Source organism: Podarcis cretensis (genome assembly GCF_951804945.1).
Source record: "Podarcis cretensis genome assembly, chromosome: 10".
Classification (NCBI taxonomy): domain Eukaryota; kingdom Metazoa; phylum Chordata; class Lepidosauria; order Squamata; family Lacertidae; genus Podarcis; species Podarcis cretensis.
The window spans coordinates 42,219,693-42,246,254 of record NC_137179.1 but is presented as its reverse complement, the minus strand read 5'-3'; the positions used below and the strand labels follow the sequence as shown (position 1 = coordinate 42,246,254).

General features: G+C 42.2%; 1 protein-coding gene and 1 long non-coding RNA gene across 6 annotated transcripts in view; one reads left to right on the top strand and one right to left on the bottom strand.

The window, feature by feature from the left end:
• The window catches only part of PAWR (pro-apoptotic WT1 regulator), a 60,781-nt gene extending 36,709 nt beyond the window's left edge, over positions 1-24,072 (bottom strand). The window contains exons 1-2 of one of the 3 annotated variants that reach the window (XM_079991858.1): positions 23,356-24,072; positions 22,069-22,776 (exon numbers count right to left, since the gene is read on the bottom strand). In XM_079991858.1, the coding sequence (XP_079847984.1) occupies positions 22,069-22,590 (522 nt within the window). In that variant the 5' untranslated portion in view covers positions 22,591-22,776; positions 23,356-24,072. Of the gene's footprint in view, positions 1-22,068; positions 22,785-23,355 lie in introns of all 3 variants that reach the window. The other 2 variants (XM_079991859.1, XM_079991857.1) reach the window with 2 other exon arrangements.
• LOC307224756 lies at positions 8,641-20,955 on the top strand. 3 transcript variants are annotated; one of them, XR_013842727.1, is made up of 5 exons: positions 8,641-8,800; positions 10,948-11,019; positions 13,255-13,384; positions 18,090-18,155; positions 19,404-20,955. It is a non-coding gene; the product is annotated as an uncharacterized lncRNA (long non-coding RNA). The 3 variants fall into 3 exon arrangements; XR_013842728.1 differs by having other exon boundaries at positions 8,641-9,337; XR_013842729.1 differs by having other exon boundaries at positions 8,641-9,441.
• Positions 24,073-26,562: the final 2,490 nt, after the last annotated feature.

Sequence of the window (26,562 nt, the reverse complement as noted above, 5' to 3'; positions counted from 1 at the left end):
TGTTAGAGCAGGGTATATCAAATGTATATTCCCAAAATAGAAATGCTTTCCCCACCTACATTTCTTCCCAAAATTCTCTGGCAAACAAGCCTCTTGAAACAGATTAACCTTTAGCATGTGGTTAAATATTTAGTAGCATTCTTCCTTTGCTAAGTTATTTCCGCTTTTCTTACAGGGAATTTACTGGAAAGCCCCTTAGCACCTATGTGTCAGATTTGCTCAGAGGAGTTTCAGTTGATTCTGCCAGAGGATTCAGAAAAGTCACAGCATGGGTTGAGACTTAACTTGCACTCTAGACATTTGCCCATCCTAGCTGGTGAAGGCTTGTTAGCATAGTAATTATCACATTTTTCTCATAAGGGCAGATTCCAGCTATCTTGGAGCAGTTATCCCATTGAATTCCTTATGACTGAGTATTGTATTTAATGTTGCCCATGAAAGAACTGACAGAGGTCGTATGGGGGCATGCTCTTGGATTCCCTGCTTGCAGCTGCTGCATGACTGTCTTATCAGTTTTGACTGATTCACTGGCAGCCCCTGTTGCTGGGAGAGACCTTTCCAGTGTCATCCATGGTTTGGTGATCTCATATTTTCATACATGTTATCACCTGCTTTGGAACTTATTTGTTTCCTGACCCAGTTCAAAGTGCTTGTCCTTACCAGTAAACCACTATATAGTTTTGGTCCCAATTATCTCTGGTTAGCAGAAATCAGGGGGAGGGCCTTTTCTATGGTGGCACCCATATTACAGAACCAACTCCTCTCTGAGTGCCAACACTGATTTTTTTTCAGTGCTTACTAAAATTGTTTCTCATGTATACTTTACTATACTATACTATATGTTTCTCATGTGACAACTTTACTATTTTATTATTATTTAATGAATGCCTGTACACAATCAAGATTTTTTTGAAGTAATGGAACGGTGGTAGTGGGGGTGAAATTCCACTAAATGTGTTCCTTTCAAATAATAGCCATTTAAGAACAGGCTTGCTCCTTTAAACTTGATTGAAGGTAACCTGTTAATAAGCTGTGACAAGGTTGGCACTTTAATTTACAGCCAGCAGCACTCGAGGATTCCTTATCCATGCCTAGTGCAACCTGCCATAACAACATTCAGGTTATCAATACAGACAATTGTAGCTCTCCTGCACACCAGCTGCCGAAAGCCTCATTCTCCTCACATTTTCAATGAATGGTTTGACATCACTGCCCTCATTAAATCTGTGGCTGCAAATTCCTGAGATTCATGTCTTCGTTATCTGCTTGTGTAACATGAAGAGGGCTAGCATTTGACCTTTTCCTCATCTGTACCTGGGATGGGTAGCGGTGCATGAAATGCTGGCAGTCAGAATATTAAACAATGGTATTCTCTTCAATTGTTTCCTGACAGAAAGCCTTACACTGTATACTAATAATGAACCCACTCTCTAAGTGCCAGTACTTTTGTAGCCAAAAAAGGCACTATCTACACACAAGAGGGAGGTATCAGTAAGTCTGAGGAGCTCAAGGTCTGCACAAATAAAATAAAAAATATTAAAAGTGCAGCCCAATGAGAACTGAGCATGCTCAGTGACCATGGAATGTTTGCAAGGGGTGGAATGTGGAGTGGAAGCACATGGAAACTTGTTCATGAACTAAGAACTGAAGAGTTTTGTTACACCCCATTCAATGCATAAAATGAACTTAATAGTAAGACAGTCTTCTAAAAAGCTGCTGCATTTGAATGTACTAAAATGTAACTTAGCATAACATGAATCAGCGTTGGGGCTCATGTGCTGCCTGCTTCCTCTATTCTGGCATAGCTGTGAAGGACACTAGAAGCTATAGTGGTGATTCTTGCCTATGGTTTATTGAAACAAACTAGCTTCATAAAGCACTGATTGAAGTTGTTTCAGTAAACCAGTTAATACTACTCACAGGTCGCCTGGGTTTAGCTATATTGTACATGCTAAACTGTGGACAGTTAAAAACAGAAATGAAAGCTTCTGATTGCCTTCTCACAGCCATGACAGAAGGTGAAAGGGAATGGGACAGCTGGTAAGCCTAATACTTGCCCACATAACACTAAAACATAATTTGGCATTACAGCCCAATGCAGCTGGTACTCGACATTAGAATGAGGCACCCTCAAGACATTGTTGGACTCCCATAAGTCTCAATCAGCAAAACCAATAGCAAGGGAAGACAGGAGTTGTAGTCCAACAACATATTGGCTACCCCTGTTCTATTTTACAACACTGAATAAAAAAGTCTGACAATGGGGCTGCAAGATTTATATTTACAAGATCCACACTCGCAAGATTTATATTCCAATTTCAGATTACCAGCAAATTTTGTGATATAACAAATAATTCTTGGTGAGTTTAAAACAACCCATTAGCAATTTTAGGCTGCATCCACATATATTTTGTTCAACGCATAAGGTTAGACGGATCAAGACTTAGGATAGATACAGTGAAATCAATCAAAGTCCCGTCAGTTTCAGCATCTACTCAGACTCCAAGCCTTAGTTCTAAATTCTAAGAATTAGAAATAATTCAATATTCAAAAAGATGTTATGTGTGCAACAACTGTGTTACAATTGCACGTATATTGTTTTCTTGCTGGATGGCTCACGCTTTGTAATAAGATTTATTATACATTAAGTCTCTTGTATTTCAATAGGAGCTGAATATAATATGTCATTACCTTAAATGACCTAACTAGGATAATTTGGCCTTTTAGTCTTTCTTCATTATGTGCACAAAGGATTTGCCAGGATTGTGCACTGCCAGATTTTTGAACAAGAAGGGGAATGGCATTTGAAGAGACAAGGCATGCACACAAAAGGTTCAGTGGTCTCACAGGCTTTGTTCTCTGGCTAACTATAGTTCCTTTGTGATTTGTACTTGTAATTTTCCTCAATACAAGCAGGGTAAGACTAAACATGCAATTTTGAGAAATGGTTTTTAAGTACAGTCTGTAGCTAATGGAAATGTTTTATTTTGTCTAACATTTGTATAGCAGATCTCTGATCTTCTTAACTAAAAAATCTTTTTTTAAAAAAAAAAAAAACAACCACTCTCCCCCTCCAACAGTTGTGAAATGCCACCTGATCATTTGCAGTTACGTTATTTCAACAATGATCAGATATTAGTTAACATATATCAGGCACAGGACAAATCCCAGTTGGGTTGACAGGCAAAGCAGCTAGAGGTAATAGTTATAAACATTTCTCCTTTGCAGGTTTGTTAATAATAAAAATAAAAACAATCTTTTAAAAAACAACAACTGAAAAAATCAAATCCTGGAAGTATGGATTCGGATAATCCAAACACAATTCCACTTATGAAATTCTATGAGAAAGCAAATGAACACAGGATAACATAAGTTACCAAACTATTGAGGTTGCCCAGTTGAACTGTCATGGACATGCAGTTGGTTTAAAACTTGAAGCAAAAGCTTCCAAGCTCCTCCACCTGGTTGTGAAAGAGGGGGAAGTATATGAGTGCTGCACTCAGGCAGGTTCATCCACACAGCAGGAATCCATGGTTTCCCATTACAGTCGTACCTTGGATCATGAACACCTTGGTACTCGGACATTTGGCTCCCGAACGCCGCAAACCCAGAAGTGAGTGTTCTGGTTTGTGAACATTCTTTGGAACCTGAACAGGGCTTCCACGGCTTCTTGCAGCCAATCAGAAGCTGAGCTTTGTAAGTCGAATGGACTTCCAGAACTGATTCCGTTTGACTTCCAAGGTACGAATGTACATCCAAACCTAGTCTAAGTTGCCAGGGGAGTGGAAAGATGAGCTATTTGGATCACAAAAAATTAAATAAAATACACTCTGGTCATCGGTAGCCTTCCCACCCACTTCTGATATAAGGGTCTTTTTAAATACACCCACCCACCCAGCAGTTGCCTTTTAAAAAACTACATTTTCAAACTGTCAACTTCTCTGCAGATTCCAAGGCTTAAGGTAGCTCAGTATATGCCTGGGAGATACAGTCTTGGGGTTTCTCCTTGGCTGAAGGAATAAATAAATAAAATCAGTGGAAGTAACCAAGTCCCCCTGTTTGTCCAGGCAGTTTGTTTCACTATAGAATACTTCAATATAAACATAAACCCAAGTATAAACATAGATTATAAATATTTGCCTGAACTTTGAGTCAACCAAGGACATGCCTCAACGATCGTGTTTTCAGTAAAACATAGGTCTGGAATATGGTCACAGTTAACACAAGAGTTTACAAGATACACCATTTTACATCAACTACTGTGCACCCCTCACTTTTGTTTTGTCTCTTTTCTAGATCTTTATTGCTGGTTTATTTCAGCATGACAGTTCAGTTGCCTGCTTTGTTTCAAATGCATTCATTTGGGAAACCTTTTTAAGTAAAAGTGCAGATATAGCTGGATTTTTTTTTTAAAAAAAACCACACACAATTTCAGAGAATACAATGTCTCTCTGCATTATCTATTATTTTTAAAGCAGTTAGAGACCACTTCCCTGAAAGCAAATGTGTTAGGGTTGTATATAGAGCCTGACAAAGAATGTGAAAGATTTGTAAAGAGTGTGTGTGTGTGTGTGTGTGTGTGTGTGTGTGTGTGTGTGTGAGAGAGAGAGAGAGAGAGAGAGAGAGAGAGAGAGAGAGAGACTTGAATGGGAAGGCCCCGAGCCCACCCCCATTTCTTGGATAATAAAACATGGACACCAATATTTTGGTTTAATGGGATAATTAAGGCCACAACTTTATTGGTTACAGATGTGAGCAGTATTGGCTTAGGCACTGGAACGGAACCAACTATATCTGACTCCTGCCTGCCATGCAGGTAGTCTCATAAGGGTCAACCACCAGTAGGGAGAGCCCTGTTGATGTACATCAGCTTCCTCAACCTTGGCCCTCCAGATGTTTTGGCCTACAACTCCCATGATCCCTAGCTGGCAGGACCAGTGGTTAGGGATGATGGGAATTGTAGCCTCAAAACATCTGGAGGGCCGAGGTTGAGGAAGCCTGATGTACATCAACTGCAAGTTCCCCCAGGGTCCCCGATGGGGTCGTGGCACAGCCCTAGCCCATACCCAGGCTTTGGACAGGATCCACACCCCCGGATCCTTTTAATGGAATACCCTTAAAGAGGAGGGGCAGGTGAAGGCCACAACCTCCCCTCCAATAACCAGGTTTTACCGCCAAACCTTACAAAGTTGTGACGATTGCTATGAAGGCGAAAACCACATGGCTGGTGCCAATTTCCTAAGTGGAAAAATTCCTACCTGGCCCCCTCAACAGGTGACCAACTGTGGTCCATAGCAAGGCCAAGATGGCGAACGCATGAAAACAGGGCGGGAGGGCAGGAGATCTGACGAAGGAGGAGGTAAGGAGAAGGAGGCCCCCGGCAGCACGGAAGTTTAAAAAGGGTGAGCCACGCCCCCCAGTCGACCAGATTGGTTGGCCGGGGGGGGCGTGATGTGCCCGTGACTCCCAGTGACGCGAGCATCTTTCCCACGCCCCACGCCCCCGTGTTCACGGGGAGAGCACAAGGCCTGGCTGCAATCCCACCCCCATGGGAAGAGGAGCAGCCTAAGTAAAATTGCGTAGAAATACAAGTATCACCTTTGTGCTTTCTGTATTGGTTTGTCATTAATATTCAGATTCACTGATGGCAATTGTTAAAACCCTAAACCACTTAAATCACCTATGCCATCTGCACTGGTGTGAAGACAGCATACAGCTAAAATTAAATTAAATTTATAAAATAAAATTTCATGTTGTAAAATAATCTGCATGGTGCTGGTTAAAGAGCTAACAGGATTTCTCACTTTGAAGAGACTTGCCTCTCCAGGCTCATTCATTTGCCCTTCCTCCATGTCACGGTGGTGAGGCTGCAGATGTTTTCTTGTGCCTAAGAGTCCCAGGTATGTATTTATTTATTACATTTATATCCCACTTTTCCTCCAAGGAGCTTAAGGTGGCATACATTTCATTCTCCGAACAACTCAGTGAGGTAGGTTGGGCTGAGAAACACTCCTAGTCCAACAACATAACCATTACACTATACTGCCTAAGAGACCATGTTGAAAAATTACTGAAGCTTTTCCTGGCTCATTGCAGCCACCTTACCATCTTAGGAAAAAGCAACAGTGTGGACCACTGTGCAGAGTTTGTCTGAGGCCTGGGACGAAAGTCTTGTTAGAATATAGAAGTTACAAAAAACCACCTGGTCCCTGGCTGGGGTCTCCAGCCAGGTTAGCCCTCTGAGGCCCAGCACAAGCGTACCCAGCTCATAGCTGTCAAGTGTCCCTTATTTGAAGGGACAGTCCCTTATTCCAGCGCCATGTCCCGCTGCTGTCCCTTACTGATGGATGTCCCTTAAATGATGTCCCTTAAATTTCAAATGAAGCAGCTCCTCTCCCCCCCTCCCTGCCGGCCAGGGAGGAGGGAGGCTCCAACTGTGTTGCTTGGCTGTGTTGCTCACCCAATAAGGAGTCTAAGAACGATTGGGGGGTGGAGCTTGCATGCCTTGTGTGTGGCTAGTTAATGCAAGCTGAGGGGGTTTTTGAATGCTGGACGCCATTTTGTTGCACATGCTGCTGCAAACTTTGCAATGCAAAGCCAGGCCGGGGAGCCATCTTAAGTTGAGGCTGCATAGGCCTTGTGGTGCATGTGATTCAGATTCTATTCAGTTGAACCTCTGGTTACAAAGTTGGTTGGACAGTGTTCCCGAAGCTACCCAGCATGAATTTGACCAGACTGCAGGAGGACAGGAAGACTGGAGTGCCTGGAACAGGTGAGGCTGCAGGTCCCTTATTTTGGCTGCTGGTCCCTTATTTTCAAGGCTGCTGGTCCCTTATTTTCAAATCTGTAAGTTGACAGCTATGACCCAGCTGTCTCCCTAACCTTGCCTGGTATGGACTCTCCGCAAGTCGGAAGAAACACGATGCTTCCTTCACTGATCATAAAATCCCATTTATTGTGATTGGTCCTTTGGCCTGGTGCAAATGTAACACTTCGTGATATCCTAAATGTGGAAGGGGGGTGGATCCATGCATTTCCTCCACACACAGATTGGTTTCGTGTAAATATGTTTAGCACCTAGGCAGCAGAAGCAAACTCCATTTTATTCCTGTAGTCATGATAGTGCTATGTTTGAGTTTAAAAAGTGAAACCTTTCATGCTCAGAGTGTTTTGGGATTTTTTTAAAAAAATAAATGGGTTTAGTCTATTGTATTAGGAATGTGGAAGTATTTGCACAGCCTGAAATGGGGTGGGTGGGGAATGTTAATTTTGTGCTTCACAACAAAAGTAATACATAGAGCTGTTTAAAGCCACCCCCACCCCAAGGTAAGACCATTAATGCAAGATAAACAACATTCAGGTAACATCCCTCCAGCATTTGAAACTTGATAAAGGCATCCTGAACAGAATGCAGTTTTCCTGAAAAAAAAGTGACAGTATGATTTTACAAGGAAAGCTAAATTTAAACAAAACTAAATTCCACATGCAGCTTAACTGAGCATATTTGAGTCAAGTGTTTCTACAATTAACACAAGCCCTAGGTTGGGGTCAGTTCCTGTGACTGCTCATACTGTGGCCATTGAAGCTGGTACTACCATCTAGCCACTAGTGGGGTGCACAGAGGTGGCCATGTGCAGGCAGATATCACACACAGTGTGAGTAGCAGATGCTGAGTTTCTGGCACACAGGAGGTTGGTCCTCAGCCTAGACATTTCAGCCTAGAAGCAGATAACTAAACTTTAAAAAGAAGCACAGTGACAAAACTCAATCTGATTCCAATAAACTAAAAATATTCAAACAACTGCAACACAATTCCATGTAAAAAGGAACACTTGCCTGAGAACCATTTTGGTACGGCAGGTTATTTGAGCCAGAAGCTGAAACGAAAGCCAAATCTTTATCAGGTAAGAGAACCCTCTCTGCTCAAAACCTCTAACCTACATTTGCATTAGTGCAATGCCACGTCTCAGACAATGTTGCAACCACAGTAAAAATGATGAGAGGAAACTGCTGCTTTCCAAGTTGTGCTTTTTTTTTTTTAAGGTCAGTAAGCATTTTTCCACATCAACAGCCACAAAGAGGGGAGAAAGGTGCTATTATCAGCAGCTTACAAGATTGTATGAATAATTTTAATGATAAAGGTTAAAAGTAAAGTGACCCCTGACCGTTAGGTCCGGTCGTAGATGACTCTGGGGTTGTGGTGCTCATCTTGCTCTATTGGCCAAGGGAGCCGGCGTACAGCTTCCAAGTCATGTGGCCAGCATGACTAAGCCGCTTCTGGCAAACTAGAACAGCGCACGGAAACGCCATTTACCTTCCCGCCGGAGCGGTACCTATTTATCTACTTGCACTTTGATGTGCTTTCGAACTGCTAGGTTGGCAGGAAATTTTAATGATTACTATGTTATTTAACAATAACTATTGTGTGATACCTACACAGCCTCTTTCTTTAGGATTCTTGGCAGGCAGATGGGGGTCCCTCGAGGTGGTGTAAGCAGCTAAGGGAGATTCAAGAAGTTCCCAGTTATACTTAGTTATACTTCTGCCATTCCATTTTGATAAGGTGGAATGCCCATCATCACAATGAACTTGGATTCTATTTTATACTGGACATCAGCAGAACATCTCATAGCTATTTCAGAATGGCCTTTTCTTTTTTAAAAAAGGGTTTAAGATGTTAACTTTAACCCCAAGATGTGAACTTATTTCATTGTCCTAACCTAAATGTCAGTAACAGCCCATCCAGATTATAGAAACCCACCATGAGGAAGGAACAAAGAATGAATTACCCAAGAGGCCTGTAAGGAAAGGAAACATTCTGGTAAGACCAGTCTGGTTGATGGCCCAATGCAAGAAGAAGAAGAAAACAAAGCAGAATCACTAGCCTGAAATGTGTTGTGCAAGTGCAAGTGTAAGAATTGTTGGGTAAAACTCACAAGTCAGAGAGGTCAGTTATGTGTTACAAGATAGTTTCATGCATTTCAGCAGATTTACATTCTTCCCATCAGGAACTACAGCATTCTATTGCACTTGGCATGCATGCACCCTACTTGTTGGTTTTAACAGATTATAATTGACCTTAAAACACCGGTTTGGGAAATCCCTTACAGATGACCACAGTGCCTGGAGTCAGACAGGTTGTGTATCCGCAGCAGTGGCCAGAGGAGGAATGGCCGCTGGGAGGAGAGCAGAGAGAAGAAACCCCATGCTGCATCTGCAGCAACACAACAGGACTCCTTCATGCTCCCACAGCTGCAATAAAGCATGTCTCTCCCATATTGGTATCCTCAGCCACAGCTGGCGCTGTAACATCAGCTGCTTGACTTCAACCCCAAAGGTGCACTCCTTGTCTCCCGAGACAGAGAGATGCCAACAACAACAAAAACAATCAGGGCACCGACTCCTGATCACTTCTTCCCTAGAATGAAAGCTTTTAAGACAGTATGCTAATGCTTCTCCTCCTGTCATATCAATGAACTTCTTTCAGTCTCCCAATGGGCAGAAAACTCCCATCTACATGTTCCCACATTAGTTTACTTCTTGCAGGGGGCCAAATGACAGACACACCCAAACATTACAATATGTTCATCACCAGCAAAAATTGTCTTAAAACAAGATATCCTCAGACTTCTAAGTATAATTTTTCTCTGGTGCAGAACCAGCCTTAAAACTGAGATTTCTTGAAAGATTTTTCATATTGATGGAATAAAAATACATTTTGTAAGAAATGGAATTAACGGTAAAATGCTAAGAAACAGTCACACCCTGAATGGTTTAAGCCCAAATATGTAAAGGATCACCTCCTTCCTTACAGACCCTCATGGGTGTTAGGATCAGCAGAGGGAACCCCCTTGGTAGTTCCACCACCCTTATAAATATGGGGGCTCCCCTGGGAGAGGGCATTCTATGCAATAGCCCCAAAGAAGTGCTCTAGCACCTTCATTATGTAGCTTTTGACAGATGCTGAAGATGCACCTCTTTACCCTGGTCTTTGACATTTGAGATGAATCCTCTTGAATATAATGTTTTTCAATTTTTTGCAATGATGTATTTTTAAACTGTTATAGCCCACCCTGGGACCTCATGGTGAAGGGTGGGTAAAAAATTAGATGCTGCTGCTGCTATCAGTCATGCAGTGCAATTCACTTAAATATTGTGGCCTGGGGGGAGAGGTTATAGCTGGTCAGGAAGTGTGGCCTGGAACAGGTTCTGGGGGGCAAATAAAAAGACCCAGAGGCTCATATTTGGTTCTCTGTTCCCCTCCCTGCTTCGGTAGCTAGAAATCCCATATAGTGCATGGTGTCCTCAGACTTGCCTCTTCCAACCTGAAATAAGTGAAGCATACTTTTCACTTAAATATTTTCTGTTTAATACAATGCTGTTTGTTCAATTAAGTCTTCAGTGCAGGAAAGAGGAGACAGTCCTCCACAAAGTTGAACATGAAGGCCCCAAAAACATCATTACACTCTGCCTGTGTAAAAAGCCACCATACAAAGTAATTTGGCCTTAGCATTCTTTACAAGTGACTGCAGGGAGAACATGCTTTTGTTTAAATAAACAGCCCCTACTGTAATAATAACTTCTAAGTACCCTTTAAAGCACTTTTTTTGTTTCATCCTTGAAAGAAAAACATATCTAAAGGGAAGTGCCACTTCACTGCTACACTCTGGCTTTCAAGTTTACTTTAAAATGTAAGTTTTAGTACACTGCTATTTAAATAAGCAGCATTTAGATGAAAAGCAACAGTCAACTTTGGTGATAAGCTCTTTGGCTTGAGTAGAAATACTCAATTTCCCTTCCAACCCCTCTTATGTTTCCTTCTTTTCTCTTTTTAAGGCGTTTTGCTTTAGAAGGAACATCCATTGCTTCATTATGAGGAGCGGTAAAGGAGCCCATAACATTATTTTTATATCTTTTATTTATTTTGTGTTGTTTTATCTGAAATAGGAAGGCAAGAACCAGAAGCTTGTAACCAAATAAAGCAAGGAGTAGACATCTCTGCAACACAAGGACAACAGGGTATTTTATAGTATTTTACAATATGATCCTATGACGGAGCCAGAGTTATTGGTCAGCATGTTGGACTCGGAATGTTGGTCTTCTCGAAGACCAGAATTTCAATCCCTATTCTGCTATGAAGCACATTAGGTAATCTTGAACCAGAATGACTTTCAGCCTAATCTACCTTGCAGAGTTCTTGTAAGGATAATACAGGAAGTGGGAGAGCAATTTGTGTTAGAAACTGAGATATGAAAGCTAGGAGCTAAATAGCACCTTAAACCTAGGTTATGGATGCAACAACAGAATGTCTAGGCACATTTTTAAATAACAAGAATACAGTGGAAACTCAGGTTGCGAAAGTGCTCCGTGTGGGAGGCACATTCAAATCCGCAGCGTTCGCAACCCGCAGCACTGTGTCTGCGCACATGTGAGTCGCAATTCGGTGCTTCTGTGCATAGTGCGATTTAGTGTTTCTGTACATGCGTGAGCGCTGAAACCCGGAAGTAAACCTTTCCAGTACTTCTGGGTTCGGCGCGGTGCGCAACCCGAAAACACGGAACTGGAAGTGTCTGTAACCCGAGGTACCACTGTACAAAGCTAAAAATGAACTGCAGCTAAAGTCTTCTGTTCATTTTTAATGTGGTCTACTCCTTTCCCTATGTGACACGAGTGGCGCTGTGGTCTAAAACACAGAGCCTGGGGCCTGCCAATCAGAAGGTCGGCGGTTCGAATCCCCGCAACGGGGTGAGCTCTCATTGTTCGGTCCCAGCTCCTGCCCACCTAGCAGTTCAAAAGTGCAAGTAGATAAATAGGTACCATTCCAGTGGGAAGGTAAACGGAGTTTCCGTGCGTTGCTCTGGTTCGCCAGAAGCAGCTTAGTCACACTGGCCACATGATCTGGAAGCTGTCTGCGGACAAACACCAGCTACCTCGGCCTATAGAGCGAGATGAACGCGCAACCCCAGAGTCGTCCGCAACTGGACCTAACGGTTAGGGGTATCTTTACCTTTACCTACTTCTTTCCCTGCCCCTAATATTCTTAAGAGGGTCTCTTCTACAGACTTCAGAGAGTAGCTGGAAGTGGGGAGGCAGAAAAAGGTCCTCCTTTTCTTCCACTCTGCAGTTTTAATCTGAAATTTTAGGCACAGTTAAAAAATACCCCAGAGCTCAGAAACAGCTTGTGCTAATTAAATTCCCTGTTGCAAAATGTGCCTAGAACAATGGGAGTTTCAAACACTGAGAGCCATGTACATTACCTTGAACTTCTTGGAAGAAAGGTTGAAAATTACAGTAATAAATACCATACATGTTTACTCAAAAACAAGTCCTGCCAATTCTAATGGGATTTATTCCTTAATAAGTGTACATAGGATTGCAAGATATAATCTATACTTGGTAGATGGAATTTCTCATGTGGTAATACTTTGCTGCAATTATTTTCACTTCACTGTTTCGCTACACCCAAGTAGATTCCAAAGTTGTTCTACTTTCCTATCAACTTTTAATAAATTGTTTTTTCACCCCACTTTCCCATCCATGTGGGCCTTAAAAGGTGCTGACAATAACTTGGTCATTAAAAGGTTGGTGCTACTTAAATTACAGGCAGATGATAACACAAAAAACAAAAGGCAGGTGTGTTCCCAATATCCATATTAGGTCAATAACTTTATTAGGATCACTAGAATATCACAGAGCAACACACGTGCTACAGCTAGTTAAATTTTCATTCACTCAAAAGATGAAGGAGGCCCTAGATTTAGAATTCAGAAGGAGGCATATCAGTCACAGCTAAACATGATTTTCTGGCATCTCAGTCCTACAAACACATTGAAAGGCCAAGTTTTAATAAAAATTATTTACAAAGCAAGTTGGCTTAGGACTAAGGATCATACCCAGGGTTATTTGCAATTAAACTGATTTCCATTTAGAAAGCTTAATAGGCTATTTGTGGCCAGATCCACCATTAATATGTTGCTGTAAGATAGTGATCTGATTTGCAGCACAATTTCCAACATCAAACTGACCTAATAATAATAATAATAATAATAATAATAATAATAATAATGTTAAGCTAGTTATTTGTGCCAGGAGTAGTCTTTGTTATGCAAAGAACTCTCTATTATTTGTCTTCTCATCAAGATCTAGTAAATTAACGTTACAGCTCAAGTGTCAGTGGATTTTCACTATTCTTTAAGTATGGTCATCTCTGGATAAACGCTTAGCTCATTTTATTTACTTTTTTCTTACCCTGAGGCTGAGTCATAGAGAAAGGGGTGCCATGAATGCTAAATAGCTATTTGCACTTGCTACAGAAGCTGGACTGCATAGAAAACAGCTTTTGAATGAAGTTTGAATACTACCTAACTCCTCTTATAGTTACTTGGTAAGTAAAAAAGCACTTTTACTGATGCTTATCCAATTTTGTATCACCATCACTGCTTCTCAGTTGGCTTCCAGACCCAATTCAAAATAAAGACCAAAATGGTCTAAAGACAGAATATGTTAAGTACCACTTCTTCACACATGATCATATTCACTCAGCAGAGACCTTTGGATGACCTGCTCTGTAGTCTCTGACCAGTGGATCTACAGTGGATGCCTACAAGAAACTTTCAAGAGTATAAATTCTGTTTTAAGGTTATATTGTGGTTTTGTTATGCTTTCTTAGGCATGTTGACTAGTTTAATAGTTGGTGCTCTGCTCTCTATTCTGAGAATCATTCAGTATTCAGAGATAAAATCCTAGCAAAAGTTATTATTTCTTGTTTTCCTTATTGCAAAGCTGCATTTTGCAAAAGGCAAGATGGTGTGCTATAAAAAGTTCCACGGATTAGCCATTTTAATGCAATTTTAAGTGTACGTGTTCATAGGGTTAAAGTGTAAAGTTCCAAGTCTTGGAGACCAACCATTGCTGCTTTACCAAAATAGTTGCCAGAAAAAAGGGGAAAAAAGGATTTCACTTTAAGCAGTTCTATAATCTCTTTGAAAGAAACTAATAATTTAGGATTATTGTTGCAGTCACACCTGAGGGAGTGGTATAAGCAGCTCAAAAGCTAAATTGGCCTATTTGCAAGCAGCCATTAACCTAGTTATTTTAAAATGAGACAGTTTTGTAGTTCATCCAGTTTCAGCATAAGATCCCACAATCATGCAAAAGTATTAGGGGAATTCCTCCAGGAATTATTGCCACAAGTTTATAAGCTGTACAAGAGTTACACTACAATCCCTTATCCAGCTCCCTAAAAGTAATTGCCAATGAACACAATAAGGACTTACTTCTGAAAAAATATGCATGGGATTGCACTATTAGTCAAGCAACAGCACTAATGAAGAAGAAAGGAGGGTGGAACCCGAACAATGTAGAAAACAAATAATGCACAAAAGGATGTCAAAATTGGGTGCAATATCAATAATGTTATATAACATATGAATAAACCAGCTTCCACTGTATAGAAATTTTATATCCCCTTAATATATAAAATGGTTGGTAGTTTAGTGGTGAGCCCCTTTTCTTCTCATTTTTTATTTCATGGGAGTTAAGGCACCTAGGTATGGCTGAATTTATTTAGTTGTGCAGTTTGAAGTTGGTCTCTCAAGTTTAAATAGGTTTCTAATTAATAATTTGACTTGTGAGTTTTTATAACATGTTAGGACCCACTTTTAACTCAAATTTGCTTCTGGGGACCATTTCACCATATATTTGCCTGGTGGTAGTACTCCTGTTGTGACCCACCTTGGATCAATTACAATGGAAATCATATAGTACTTTGTACAAATACACTGGACAACCTGGGTCGGTCAACAGGCATGATATCTAAATGGAACTTCCATGTACCACATAAATGTACCGGTACCTCTGTGTGCTGGGGACAAAAGATAGGAAAGCTATTGCCTTTTTACCTCACTTGTTGGAAATAGCTGATTAAGTTCATCAGTTACAAGGAAGATGGTGCAAAGAAGCAATCATGGTTGTTCCCACATTTTTGAAAGTATTAATCTAGTAATTGGTTTTGCCTCCAACACTAATTGAAACATAGATTAAGAGGCAATGCACTATCTGGATAATTTGTTTATTATTTGCTGAATTACTTTATATTAGAAATATCACAGCAATGTACGAAAAAGAAAAATAAACTCCTTAAAAATAACTAGCAATAAAAACAAAGAACTTTTGAAATGGAAATTTTTCTACTCAACATCACTGGGATACAGGAATTGTTCATGTGGCTTCCAACACACTTACTTCAGCATTTAGTTCAGTTTTAGAATGTATTTGAGCTAATTTAACATATAATAATTAAGAAACCACAATTATAGACACACCTATTGATAACAATAAGTTAAGCAACCAAGGAACCCTTGTACTTCCTTATTCCATTCCTCTACTTGTTGAGTCATCGTGTTGTCCCATGTGTAAAATTAGGATACTCCACTTCCAAAATGCTGTAATCTGACTTGCAATCTAATACAACGTATACAACATTATGTGTTTAGAAATGGCATCCCAAAGGCAATTACAATTTCTAATCTTTTAATGGCAGGTTAACAGATTAGTCTGGGGTTGCAATACTATAAAATTTTACCTTGCAAAAAACTCAGCTGAACCATGTTTGACAGTGAAACATACAGCCTCACAAGAATGTAGGGCCTAATTTGTTAGAGGTTTTAAAGCAAAGGTGACTTACCATCCTATTATGGGTGATGTAGTATATTTCCCACATTGGCAGGTGGTTTGATAGTTCCCTTTCAACTTTGTAGTTGCAGCCAACTACTCAGAACAGAAACACTAAAAATCAATTGACTAATTTAAGACTAGTGAGTTCAGTGGCTCTGCTCCAAGTATGACTTAAATAAGATACCTCTATCATAACACTTCTGATTAAACACTGAAATAAATCAGACTCAGGTAAATAGGTATAGGATGGTACGGTAAGCCTAGGCTTTGATCTGATTTTTTGAAAAGCTGGACTGAACACTATTCATTGCAAGTTTAGTTCAGTTCTGCAGTTAATACAGGAAACTTTGAATTTATAAGAATACTTGATATTGCTCATGAAAATACATATGGTCACGAACTAGTCCAGAATTCATTACCATGATAGATACAAGCAGGGGAATATTGTGGGGAAAGGCTTATATTGATTGGGGTTACAAACTTAATGTAGAATTATGAGCAACACAAGATGCATGGGCTTGTTTACCACAGACCTTAAAATTTACCACAAAGTATACTTGGTATCTGACACCAAATTTTGGATACAAGTTCCAACACGATCTACCAAGCCATACTTGTTCTAACTTTGTTGTGAATACTCAAGCAGTAATCTTATAATGTTTAATCGCAAAATTCATTTTCAAATAAACAGTGGCAAGCTTGGGAGTGTTGGGCATGAATCTTTGCTCAGTTGTTAAATTCAATGGCGAACTAGCTTCAGGTTAAGTCACTAGCTACATTTGTAGATCATGCTAAACCATGGTTTAACATGATACACATAAACCACAATCCAAGGATTGGATAAAACAACAAGCTGACTTGAAAAGGAACTGAAAGTAAATGCTTCCGAAATAAGTTCAGGCTGAGACTTGCTCAGGTTAATTTCAATCCATGTTATGCCATGTGAAACCATACCACAGTTTGCCATGATGTAGCAACTGTCTTGCCATTTACCATTATTACTGAGACCTGATCTCAGTTGCTGATCTCAGTTCTTTGGGGAAAGTGTGGAATACAATTCCAACTATGTAAATAGATCACTTGTGGGGAACCTTTGGCCCTCCAGATGTTGCTGAATTACAACTCCCAGAAGCCCCAGTAAGCATGGCCAAAGGTTTGAGATGATGGCTGCTGTAGTTTAGAAGTATCTGGAGGGCCAGTTTCTGCATACCTGGTGTATACAGATGAACTCAGTTGATACAGGTTTGTAATTTATACTAATTCCAAATTGAAAAAGAGCATGTATTGGGCCCTAATATTAAATATAGTATATTATATAGTATCTTAAGAGGATGGCATCAACAGACAAAGACAAAATAACAACTTGCTACTGTTCTTTCAGGACGCGGGTGGCGCTGTGGGTTAAACCACAGAGCCTAGGACTTGCCGATCAGAAGGTCGTTGGTTCAAATCCCCGCGACGGGATGAGCTCCCAGTGCTCGGTCCCTGCTCCTGCCAACCTAGCAGTTCGAAAGCACGTCAAAGTGCAAGTAGATAAATAGGTACCGCTCCGGTGGGAAGGTAAATGGCGTTTCCGTGCGCTGCTCTGGTTCGCCAGAAGCAGCTTAGTCATGCTGGCCACATGACCTGGAAGCTGTATGCTGGCTCCCACGGCCAATAAAGCAACATGAGCGCCGCAACCCCAGAGTCGGTCACGACTGGACCTAATGGTCAGGGGTCCCTTTACCTTTTACTGTTCTTTAATCCACACATGAAATAGTTCAGCCTGCTCATCAGCCCTTATCTATTAAGAACGTTGAGCCAACATCATTCACTTTGTCCATCATTCAGACCAAAAATCCTCAAATCCCTACCTAGTCTTCTCACAAACTTCTACATCCATGACTAATTCCAGATCTTTAAGTCCAAGTACCTCCTCAGTCCACCCACCCCAACATATTTTATGTATAACTTTTTATTTTGACCTCATCATAGTTGCTCTCTTTAAAAGGTCTATTTCACACTTTTGCTCCCCAATGTGCAACTCCTGGAATAGTGACATAGTGCCACCTCTTTCCTCCCTCCTTTTAAAAACCTTCCTCCAAGACTACCGTCTGTGTGTGAAACCCTTAACTGCCCTGGCCTTCATGGTCTCCATCACCAAAGAAAAGTGTAATGGGTTTATTTCAGCTTCTTCATGTGCTACTCTTATTTCTCCCTGCTTATAATAATTCCTATTTATATATCAAATTCACCATAGCATCCCTAGGGCTGAATTTGGCCCTCCAGACATCTCTATATGGCCCACAATACTTTAAACTACAAAGGCTTCAGAGCAACTTTTAAAACTGCTAGGAAAAAAATCATCATTATTGAAGACAGAATTACATTAATGGTGAGATAGTGAACACAACTGATTTCTTCTTTACAAACAGCACTAAGATATGCTGAAAAGGGAAGAACAGTTCCACGGAAAGGCTGGAAAAACCTGTTCAGTAAAGGTAAGAGAAAGTTTTGCCAGTATCATTGAGTTAAACTGAATGATGTTTTGGAGGTAAGGAGTGGGGGTGCGGGGAGATACAGCACAGCTGTCTTCTAGTTGCCATGCTGGTGCCTTTGTAACAGAGGAAGCATAAATATAAAGCCCCAGCTGATGTTCCATAGAGTGCATATAAAAGAGAGAAAGACTGAGATCAGGGGAGCTTGTAAGTTATTCAGCATATTTTAAAGAGGAAGCACAAATAATTTTCCTCAGCCTCCCTATGTCCTCTAAATGCCTAAAGATTCAAAGTAGAATCACAAAAATATCAGGCCTTAAAAAGTCAGAACATCTGAATATTCTGATATTGAATCTCTGGGCTGCAGCAGACATCAGAGGAAATTATCCTGACCTAGAAATGGCTAGATGCCAGATGGTAGTCCTTCATAGGGCAGGACACCTGCATCTAGGTGGCTGTTGCCTCTCACAGCTTCTGGATCCTGGTGGTGGATGCAAGAAGAAATAAGGCAATAAATGTGTTCGTGTTCGTCTGAGTCTTCAGATGTTCTGACTTTTTAAAGCCTAATATTTTTGTTCCAGTAGCAGCTGGAACATCTGAAGAGGTCCTCAGGAATGGAGCAGTAATGTACACAACTTTGCCCACCACCTTACCCCAATAACATTTTTCCATGTTGTTGTATTTTAAATGTCTTATACAAGCTGCCATGCTGTAAGAAAAGCATCTTACACCAAATATATCAATATATCAATTTTCACTTACAGAGGATTGATTTTCTTTTGCACTATGTTTTTATACTTCACTTAAAAGTGTTTTTAGAAGCACATTTCAAGAGAAGATAAACTCTATTGATACAGTGCATATTCACTGAGGGTTTACACAAGCATTGTTTGCACAGTTACTTTTAAGTAGCAAGTTTCTACCGCTGCTGCCTTCCCAGCAAGCTAAGTTTGTTCCCATGAGTTTTTCCTTTCCCTTCAAGTGGCAAGCATACTGCTGCACCAGGCAATTCAAATCTGTTACCTGTGGATTTAATCAAGATTACAGTTAACACATTGTGTGTTGATCAGTTTACGAATGCCAGGATGTTTGTGTTAGCACCAATGGTACGTAATTAATAATCGCTACAACTATTTTGCTTTCCAGTGGTCATCACTGTTTGTTCTTTTTCCCATTTCTTTTGCATAAAGTCCATGACTCACTCCAGTGGTCATCACTGTTTGTTCTTTTTCCCATTTCTTTTGCATAAAGTCCATGACTCACTCCAGTTTAAAGAATCAGGTCAGTTAATGTGGAGAGGTGTTGTCTGTCAGAGAAGACTATACCAGACTAGCAGCTTCTTGTGCTCCTCACTTGAGCAGGATCCTGACATTACAGCATGGTAGCTGCAAAATAATGATGAAGTAAAAGAAAGAAAAAGAGTGATTTCTGGTGATGAAAGGTGTGTCTGCAGTTTACAAACCCAAGAAAATAAAATGGTTAACATTTATTGTTTCCTTTGGGGATCTTGAGAAGAAACTTGTGAAGACATGTACTAGATTTTTCCCTAAATCTTCTTCCTCTTAGCTTGAAAACACTGAAGATATTATTATCATGCTTTTGCATTCCTTTAAGAGCATTTTTAAATTAATGCCAGATTTTTATACTAGTAGAAACCCACAGAAGACAGCTACATTGGCTAACGAAAATATATTTTTCTCCTTTCTTCAAACCACTGCATTTTTTTCCAGTGAAAGAAATTGCTTTGGATTCAGAACTACATTATGTTTTCACCTGAACAGATACCTCAATTTCCTTTCTTTGCTGTTTTGGCTCTGATAAGACTTTTTAAAAAATTGTTATAGGAAGTGTCTCTGACACACAAGGGGGAACTGTAGAAGGGCAGAAAAATTCAGTGTGCATGAATCTTTATGTCCTGCTTTGAAAGTGTTGCTTGATAACTGTTTCAATATCAAAGGAGTTTTTTTAAAAAATCCATACTACACGTCTTAATTAGCTTTCCAATGGCAAAATGTCTGTTATCAACTATTATTTTTTGTGTGTTAATGTACTGTTATTGTTAATGTAACTATCACAATCTGTGCATTTTATTTCCTTCTGAAAGTATGTTTGCTATCTCCCCCCCCAAAGAAAATGGGATTATATTCCTGCAGTTCAGAAGCACTTCGTTCACAGGAAGAAGTAGATTCCGTAATGAGAGTGTTAGTCTTTAAGGACCCACAAGAACCCTGCCTGTTTTTATTTGAGTGTAAATAAATTGTAGAGTTATACTATTTTCATCAATGCTCTCTTAGACCTCTCTTGTTGCAGGCAAACCATACAGAAAAAGGAAACCCATATGTGTTACAGACCACAATTACCGGTACATTCATGCTTTGTAACTGTGAAGGAAAGGCCTGCAGCATCTGCTTTGCACACAGAAGGTCCCAGGTTCAATCCTCAGCATCTCTGGGTAGGTCTGGGAAAGATTCCCTGATGGAATCCCTGGACAAATGGCTGTCAGTGTAGCTAAAACTGAACCAGGATGGACTGTTGTTCAGACTTGGTACCAATGTTCCTATGTTCCTAAGCTTACCCAAAGTAAGCCTCTTCATTTCTCTGGAACTTACCCCTGCATGTCAGGATAGAAAAATCAGTTTCTGTCAGGAGCTACAGTCGTTTTACTTACCAATACCAAAACACGAAGCAGAGTGGGTACCACATCTTACTATTTAAAACCCTTATAAGCATATTATTCCAGTAGATTAGTGGTGGGGAACTTGTGGCTTTCTATATACTGTAAAGACTCCAGCTCCCATCAGCATGACCAATGATCTGAGGTTTAGTCCCACACCATCCGAAGGGCGACAACCCCTAACCATATATGTGTGTGTGTGTGTGTGTGTGTGTGTGTTTGTACACACATGTACATATGTCTGTGTGGATATATACACATACACACACATATATACAGTATGTATATCCGATTATCGTCTTCCAAGGCAACTACCATATTCCAAACCTAAAAATGGAAAGCATAATGCTGGTCGTTAACAAAAGAGGTTTAAAGACTGTCTGAAGGCAAATTTTAGTATAAACACCAACAATTGGGAAACACTTGCCTGCGAGCGTTCCAATTGGAGAAGGTGTTAGGGGTTTTGAAGACACTTGAACGCAAGCGAGAAACGTGCTAAGAGGAAGACATGCTTGGCAAATCCACACCGTGATCAACTCCTGCCCGGAAACCTATGTCCCCACTGTGGAAAGAGGTGTGGATCCAGAATTGGCCTCCACAGTCACTTATGGACTCACTGTTAAAACCATGTTTATGGAAGACAATCTTACTTGGCTATGAGTGATCACCAAAAAAGAATACATGTATATACACAAACATATACATGTGTGTACTTTTTTACCCTTTTATATATAGACACACACACACACACACAAATGTCATAAGAACTCATCTGTCGTCATGACCTCCGTTCACATCAAAATGAGGCTTTAGCCATTCTCTCTCTCTCCCAAGGGTAAAACCGCACAGAAACCACCTGAAGGGCTTCTGCTGTTCCTACACATTTAAATCTGCCTAGATCGAATTTGCATAGCTTAGGCTGCCATCTCTTGTCTGACTCTTCCGGAACAGGGCACTTTGCGGGTTTTGCAACTTGAGGTACATCCCCTCCCGGGAGCAGCAGCAGCCTGTAGGTAAACAGCCTCCTCCCTTTTGACTTGTCGAACCAACCCTGGCGAGCTGCTCGGAGGGAGCGGGGAGGAGGAGCCACCGTCGCCCAGGAAGCCGCCCGGCTCTTCATCAGGTGCAGCAGCAGCAGCAGCAGCAGCAGCACCGGGAGCCGTTGGGCTGTGTTTCAAAAGAGCCAGTCACGCGCGCGCTCCCTCCCCCCCCCCCGCAGTTCGGCGCGCGGCGCCCTCTCACCTCGGCGGTGGGGATGTTCACCACACCTGTCGAGCGCCTCTTCTCCCTCAGCTTCCTCTTCTCGATCTGCCCTTTCCCTTTCCGGGCGCTGGGGCCGGACGAGCCCTTGCCCTTGGCCGCCACTTTCTCCTCCTCAGGGGAGCCCGGCGCCACGACGCCTTTGGGCCCCGGCGGCGGCTCCGCCACTCCTGCTCGGGCTCCGGCCGCCGGGGTGCTGGGCGGGGGCTCCTTGGGCGCGCTCCTGCCCACAGGGACGCAGTTCGTGCCGGCGCCGCTGCCGTTGTTGTTGACCTCGGCGGTGGCGGCATTAGCAGCAGCAGCAGTAGTAGTAGTAGTAGTTGTAGTAGTAGTGTTGGCGGCGGCGGCGGCGGCGGCGGCCCCGGGGGCTTTGCAGTCCCCTGAGGCCGCGGCCGTTGTAGTCGGCGCCTGCTTCGCCCGCATCTTCTCCCGCTTGGCTTTCCACTCCTCCAGGAAGTCTGTGGTGGTGCTGACGCCGCTGGCCCGGTAGCCCCCGGTGGCCATATTCCCGGGGTGGGGGGGGGGGGAGAGAAAGTTGCGGGAAACTTCGCGCCCCCTTTAACTTCGCTCCCGGGCGCGGACAAGCTTCCAGAAGCCGGTGGGCTGGCCGGCCGGGCGGGCGGCTGACGAGAGGAGGCGCTGGCGGGGGGGGGGGGTGAGCAGGACACACCGCGCGCCCAAACACACACACTCGCAGCCTGCGGGAGACAAAAGCGGGAGCGAGTGAGGCGGCATCCTCGGCTGCACTCTGTAGACCCCCCTCCTTTTTAGCGAGTGCCCCTCCTGTCAAACACCCAGCCGCCACCCCCACCCCGCCGGGAGTTTACTTTCTGCTATTCTCTCCCTCCCTCCCTCTCTCCCCCCCCCCCCGTTTATCCGCCACTCTCGAATCTTATCAGCTTCTAACGTTCAATCCAGCTTCTTGGACAGATGCATCCAGGGATTCCTACGGTTAACCCCTCCCCCCCCCGCCGCCTGCCCCATAAGTTTGCCGATATTTTCAGATATCACTCTCTCACTCACACCCTATTTACTGGGTGCAGAGTTGCCGGAGTTAGCAGATCTACTGCTTTCCCATCCCGATTGCAAAAGTACAAAAAACTAGGCAAAATATATAGTTTCCTTCCCCCACCTCCCCGGCGCGCGCAAGTCTCTTGCCTTTTAATGAGCAGCAAGTTCTCCTTATCTCTTTTCTCCCCCGACCCCACCGCTCAGTCTGCACGGCTCGTCCGCCTGCTTTGGCTTCAACACCGAGCAGCGTTTCTATACTGACCCGCGAGGAGTTCAATCAGGTGGTTGATGCTTCTTTCCAGGAAGGAGGCGGCGGCGGAGCCGGAGATCGCCGCTTCTCCCAGGTGAGTGGTGCGGTTGGCGCACTGAACTCTCGAGTGAGTCCCGGAAGGCTCGGCGGCGGCGCTGCCGAAGCTCCCCGACTTTCTCCCACAGGGCGGAGGGTGGCCGGCCGAAAGGAGCCGAAGCGCGAGCGGAAACTGCCGAGGTGGCCCTGACAATGGGTGAAGGGGCGTGGAGGATCCTCCCTCGCCCTTGGTGCCTGTGTGAAGGAGCTCATCCGAGTTCTCCGCTGTAACCTGATCGCGCCACCAGCTCCTGCTCCTGCTCACCGCGCCGGCGTTGCCTCCCTCGCCCAGGTGACAGGAAGCTCGCCAATACCTGATCGCCTGTAGGAGAACCTAATTCCTTTCTCCCGAAGTAAGCACAGACAAAAAGGCCATTCCAGTGGGAATATACATCAGGCTTGCAAAAACATGGCTCTCGCCAGCAGAGCGGTTGATGCACCACTGTGGCTGCCAGGTTGAAATAATAATATGTTATGCAGGTGCACTGTGTCTTCTAAAGAACTGGCAGGGTCTGCCTCATCCTACTGCTCCAATTCTAACTTTTATTAAGCTAATCAGCAGCAATGTGACAGATGACACATTCAAAAAGCCTGGCCTTTTAATACCTATGTAACAAATAATGCATTAAAATTGGCAGAAGTTTAACACACAAGTTAAATGCTACCTGACTTACAATCAGTTACAGTTGGGATAGCTCAGTGGAGCATGAGACTCTGAATCTCAGGGTCATGGATTTGAGCCCCACATTGGGCAAAATATTACTGCATTGCAGGGATTTGGACTAGGTAACCCTCACGGTCCCTTCCAACTCTGTGGTACCTGACTCCCAATCAGTATTTGACACAAGTACTTATATTAGAGGTGGGATGTCAGAGTTTTGCATATCCTTTATGTGCACTAATAGCAATGATTTCACTGTGGCGCCTTATGTAGCCAAAATGCTGCCAGCCATGCACAAAAAGGAGGTAACAGCAGGCTTAGGAGAATTTCTGTACTTTTGCAGAAGCACAAAAAAAGTTTCAGGAACAACGACTTTGGGTGTGGCATGGGGAAAGAACCCAGTGAATAATGAACAGCCACAAAACGCTGGCTGACTTTTGGAAGGAAGGGTATATCCTGGATGAGAGCATGACTTAACAGGCAGACTCGACACAGCATGCCCCACTTCTACATCTGAACTGATAATAGAGATAGATTGAGTAGAGCCAGGTGGTAGAATTTTGTGGTGTGGCAATTACCGTTCTGAACTAGGACTGGGAAATCCAGGTTTAAATCCTTACTCAGCCACGGAGCTTGTTGGGTGATTTGGGGCCAGTTGCATCTCTCAGCCTAACCTACTGCACAGGGGTTGCGAGAATGAAAGGGGCAAGGAGAACCATGTGCCCCATCTTGAGCTCATTGGAGGAAAGATGGGATCATGGGTGTAACCAGGACTTTGGGATGGGGCAGAACCGAGGTGATTGGTCAGCTAGTTAAGTATTTCTATTGTTTTACTTGATCGGGGGGGGGGTGCCCCCCCTTGGCTATGCCCATGGATGGGATATAAAAGTAATGGACTCTGCAGAATTGACTTCCTCAGCACTGAGAAGCAGCATCTGAATATCAGAAAGTAAAGCTGTAGTAGATACATCAGTGAGCAAATATTATTTGGTTTGAGCTTGTGAGTTATGAGCATACTTAGTGAACAGTAGCTTTTGCTGAATAAGTTGTGTGCTCTCCTACACTTCCTCTACTATTACAAACATGTTTACGTTAAGGAATTGTGTGGAAACTTGAAGAGATTAAAGCAGTTTGTTGGTTAATAGGCAGATGATTAATCAACAATACAAATGTTATTGTAAAATAAGCTGACAGAGCTAAGTGACAATTCTCATTTACGTGCAAGTAACATAATTAGCATGATGCGTTCATAAAAAAATGTAGTCATTGATAGTGGCCTGTTCCAGGTGCAAGAGCTCCGATGCCACAGAGAGATTCAGGTTTCCTATACATTTCAGCTGAAGGAATTTACCTGTGTGCACATTCCTTTGCGTGTGTGCATCAGCACTCCCTGTTGAAATTAATTCTAGACAGCTGCCTCATTGTAGCTGCTACATGAAGTAGTAATCCAGGTGATGAAGGAGCCTTGCATCATTTTAATAGAAGGGACAAATGTACTGTAACATAACCATAGGGTATCATGTTAGGATAATCGAAAGTTATTAATGTGAAAATGTACCATCAGGCTAGCTGAAAAGAAAGAATGTGACTCCCCCTCATAGGGTTTTCTCAGGCTCCCTAGAGCTTTTATTTACATTGGCCCCCTCCATTGGAAATATAAGTAACCATACACTAGTGTCATTATTCAACACAGATTCATGATTAACGGGTTTTCCTGGCTGTAAAGTGAGCATTATTTTTCAGAAGGTTTCTTTTAGTGAGTTGTGTTTAAGATAGTAATAGTATTGGAACAATCATATGTGCTTTCAATGTGACACCACCTGTGCACTAGGGCACCCTGCCAATTGACACTACAAAGACCCTCACTATACGTTTTAGAAGTTTGCTGAAAGTGTTTTGTTTCAGCAAGCCTATCTAGACATTATGTTAGTTGTATCTGTTTTTAAAGTTTTATTAATTTTGTCTTTGGTTTTTTAATGATGGTTTTATGTATATTTGATTTGAAATGGTTGGTGGGTTTTAGTTATGCTTAATTTGTAATTTTATTTGTACACCACTTGAATAATTTTGTTGTGATCAAGTGGCTGATAAATTTTCTAAATCAATCAACCAATCAATCAATCAATCAATCAATAAAATTATGGACTGGCTAGTTATATAGTTCCACTGCTGAGATTAGGGTGGACTGATTTAAATTAGTAAGGGGGGAAATCTATTGTATAAATCTTACATTTCCTAAGCAAATCATGTATGCTAATTGGTTGCTGTAGCAGGTAATTTGCTTGCCACTGAATAGAGTGTTTATACAACCTAAGTATAATCCAAAAACGTTGGACATATAATCCACATACTTTTTACACTATAGAACTACATGCTTAGAAGCAAGACAAACAGACAATTGTGAAACAGGGCAATTTTTGTTTGGCTCTTTGTAATAATTAAATGTCCAGAACTTTCT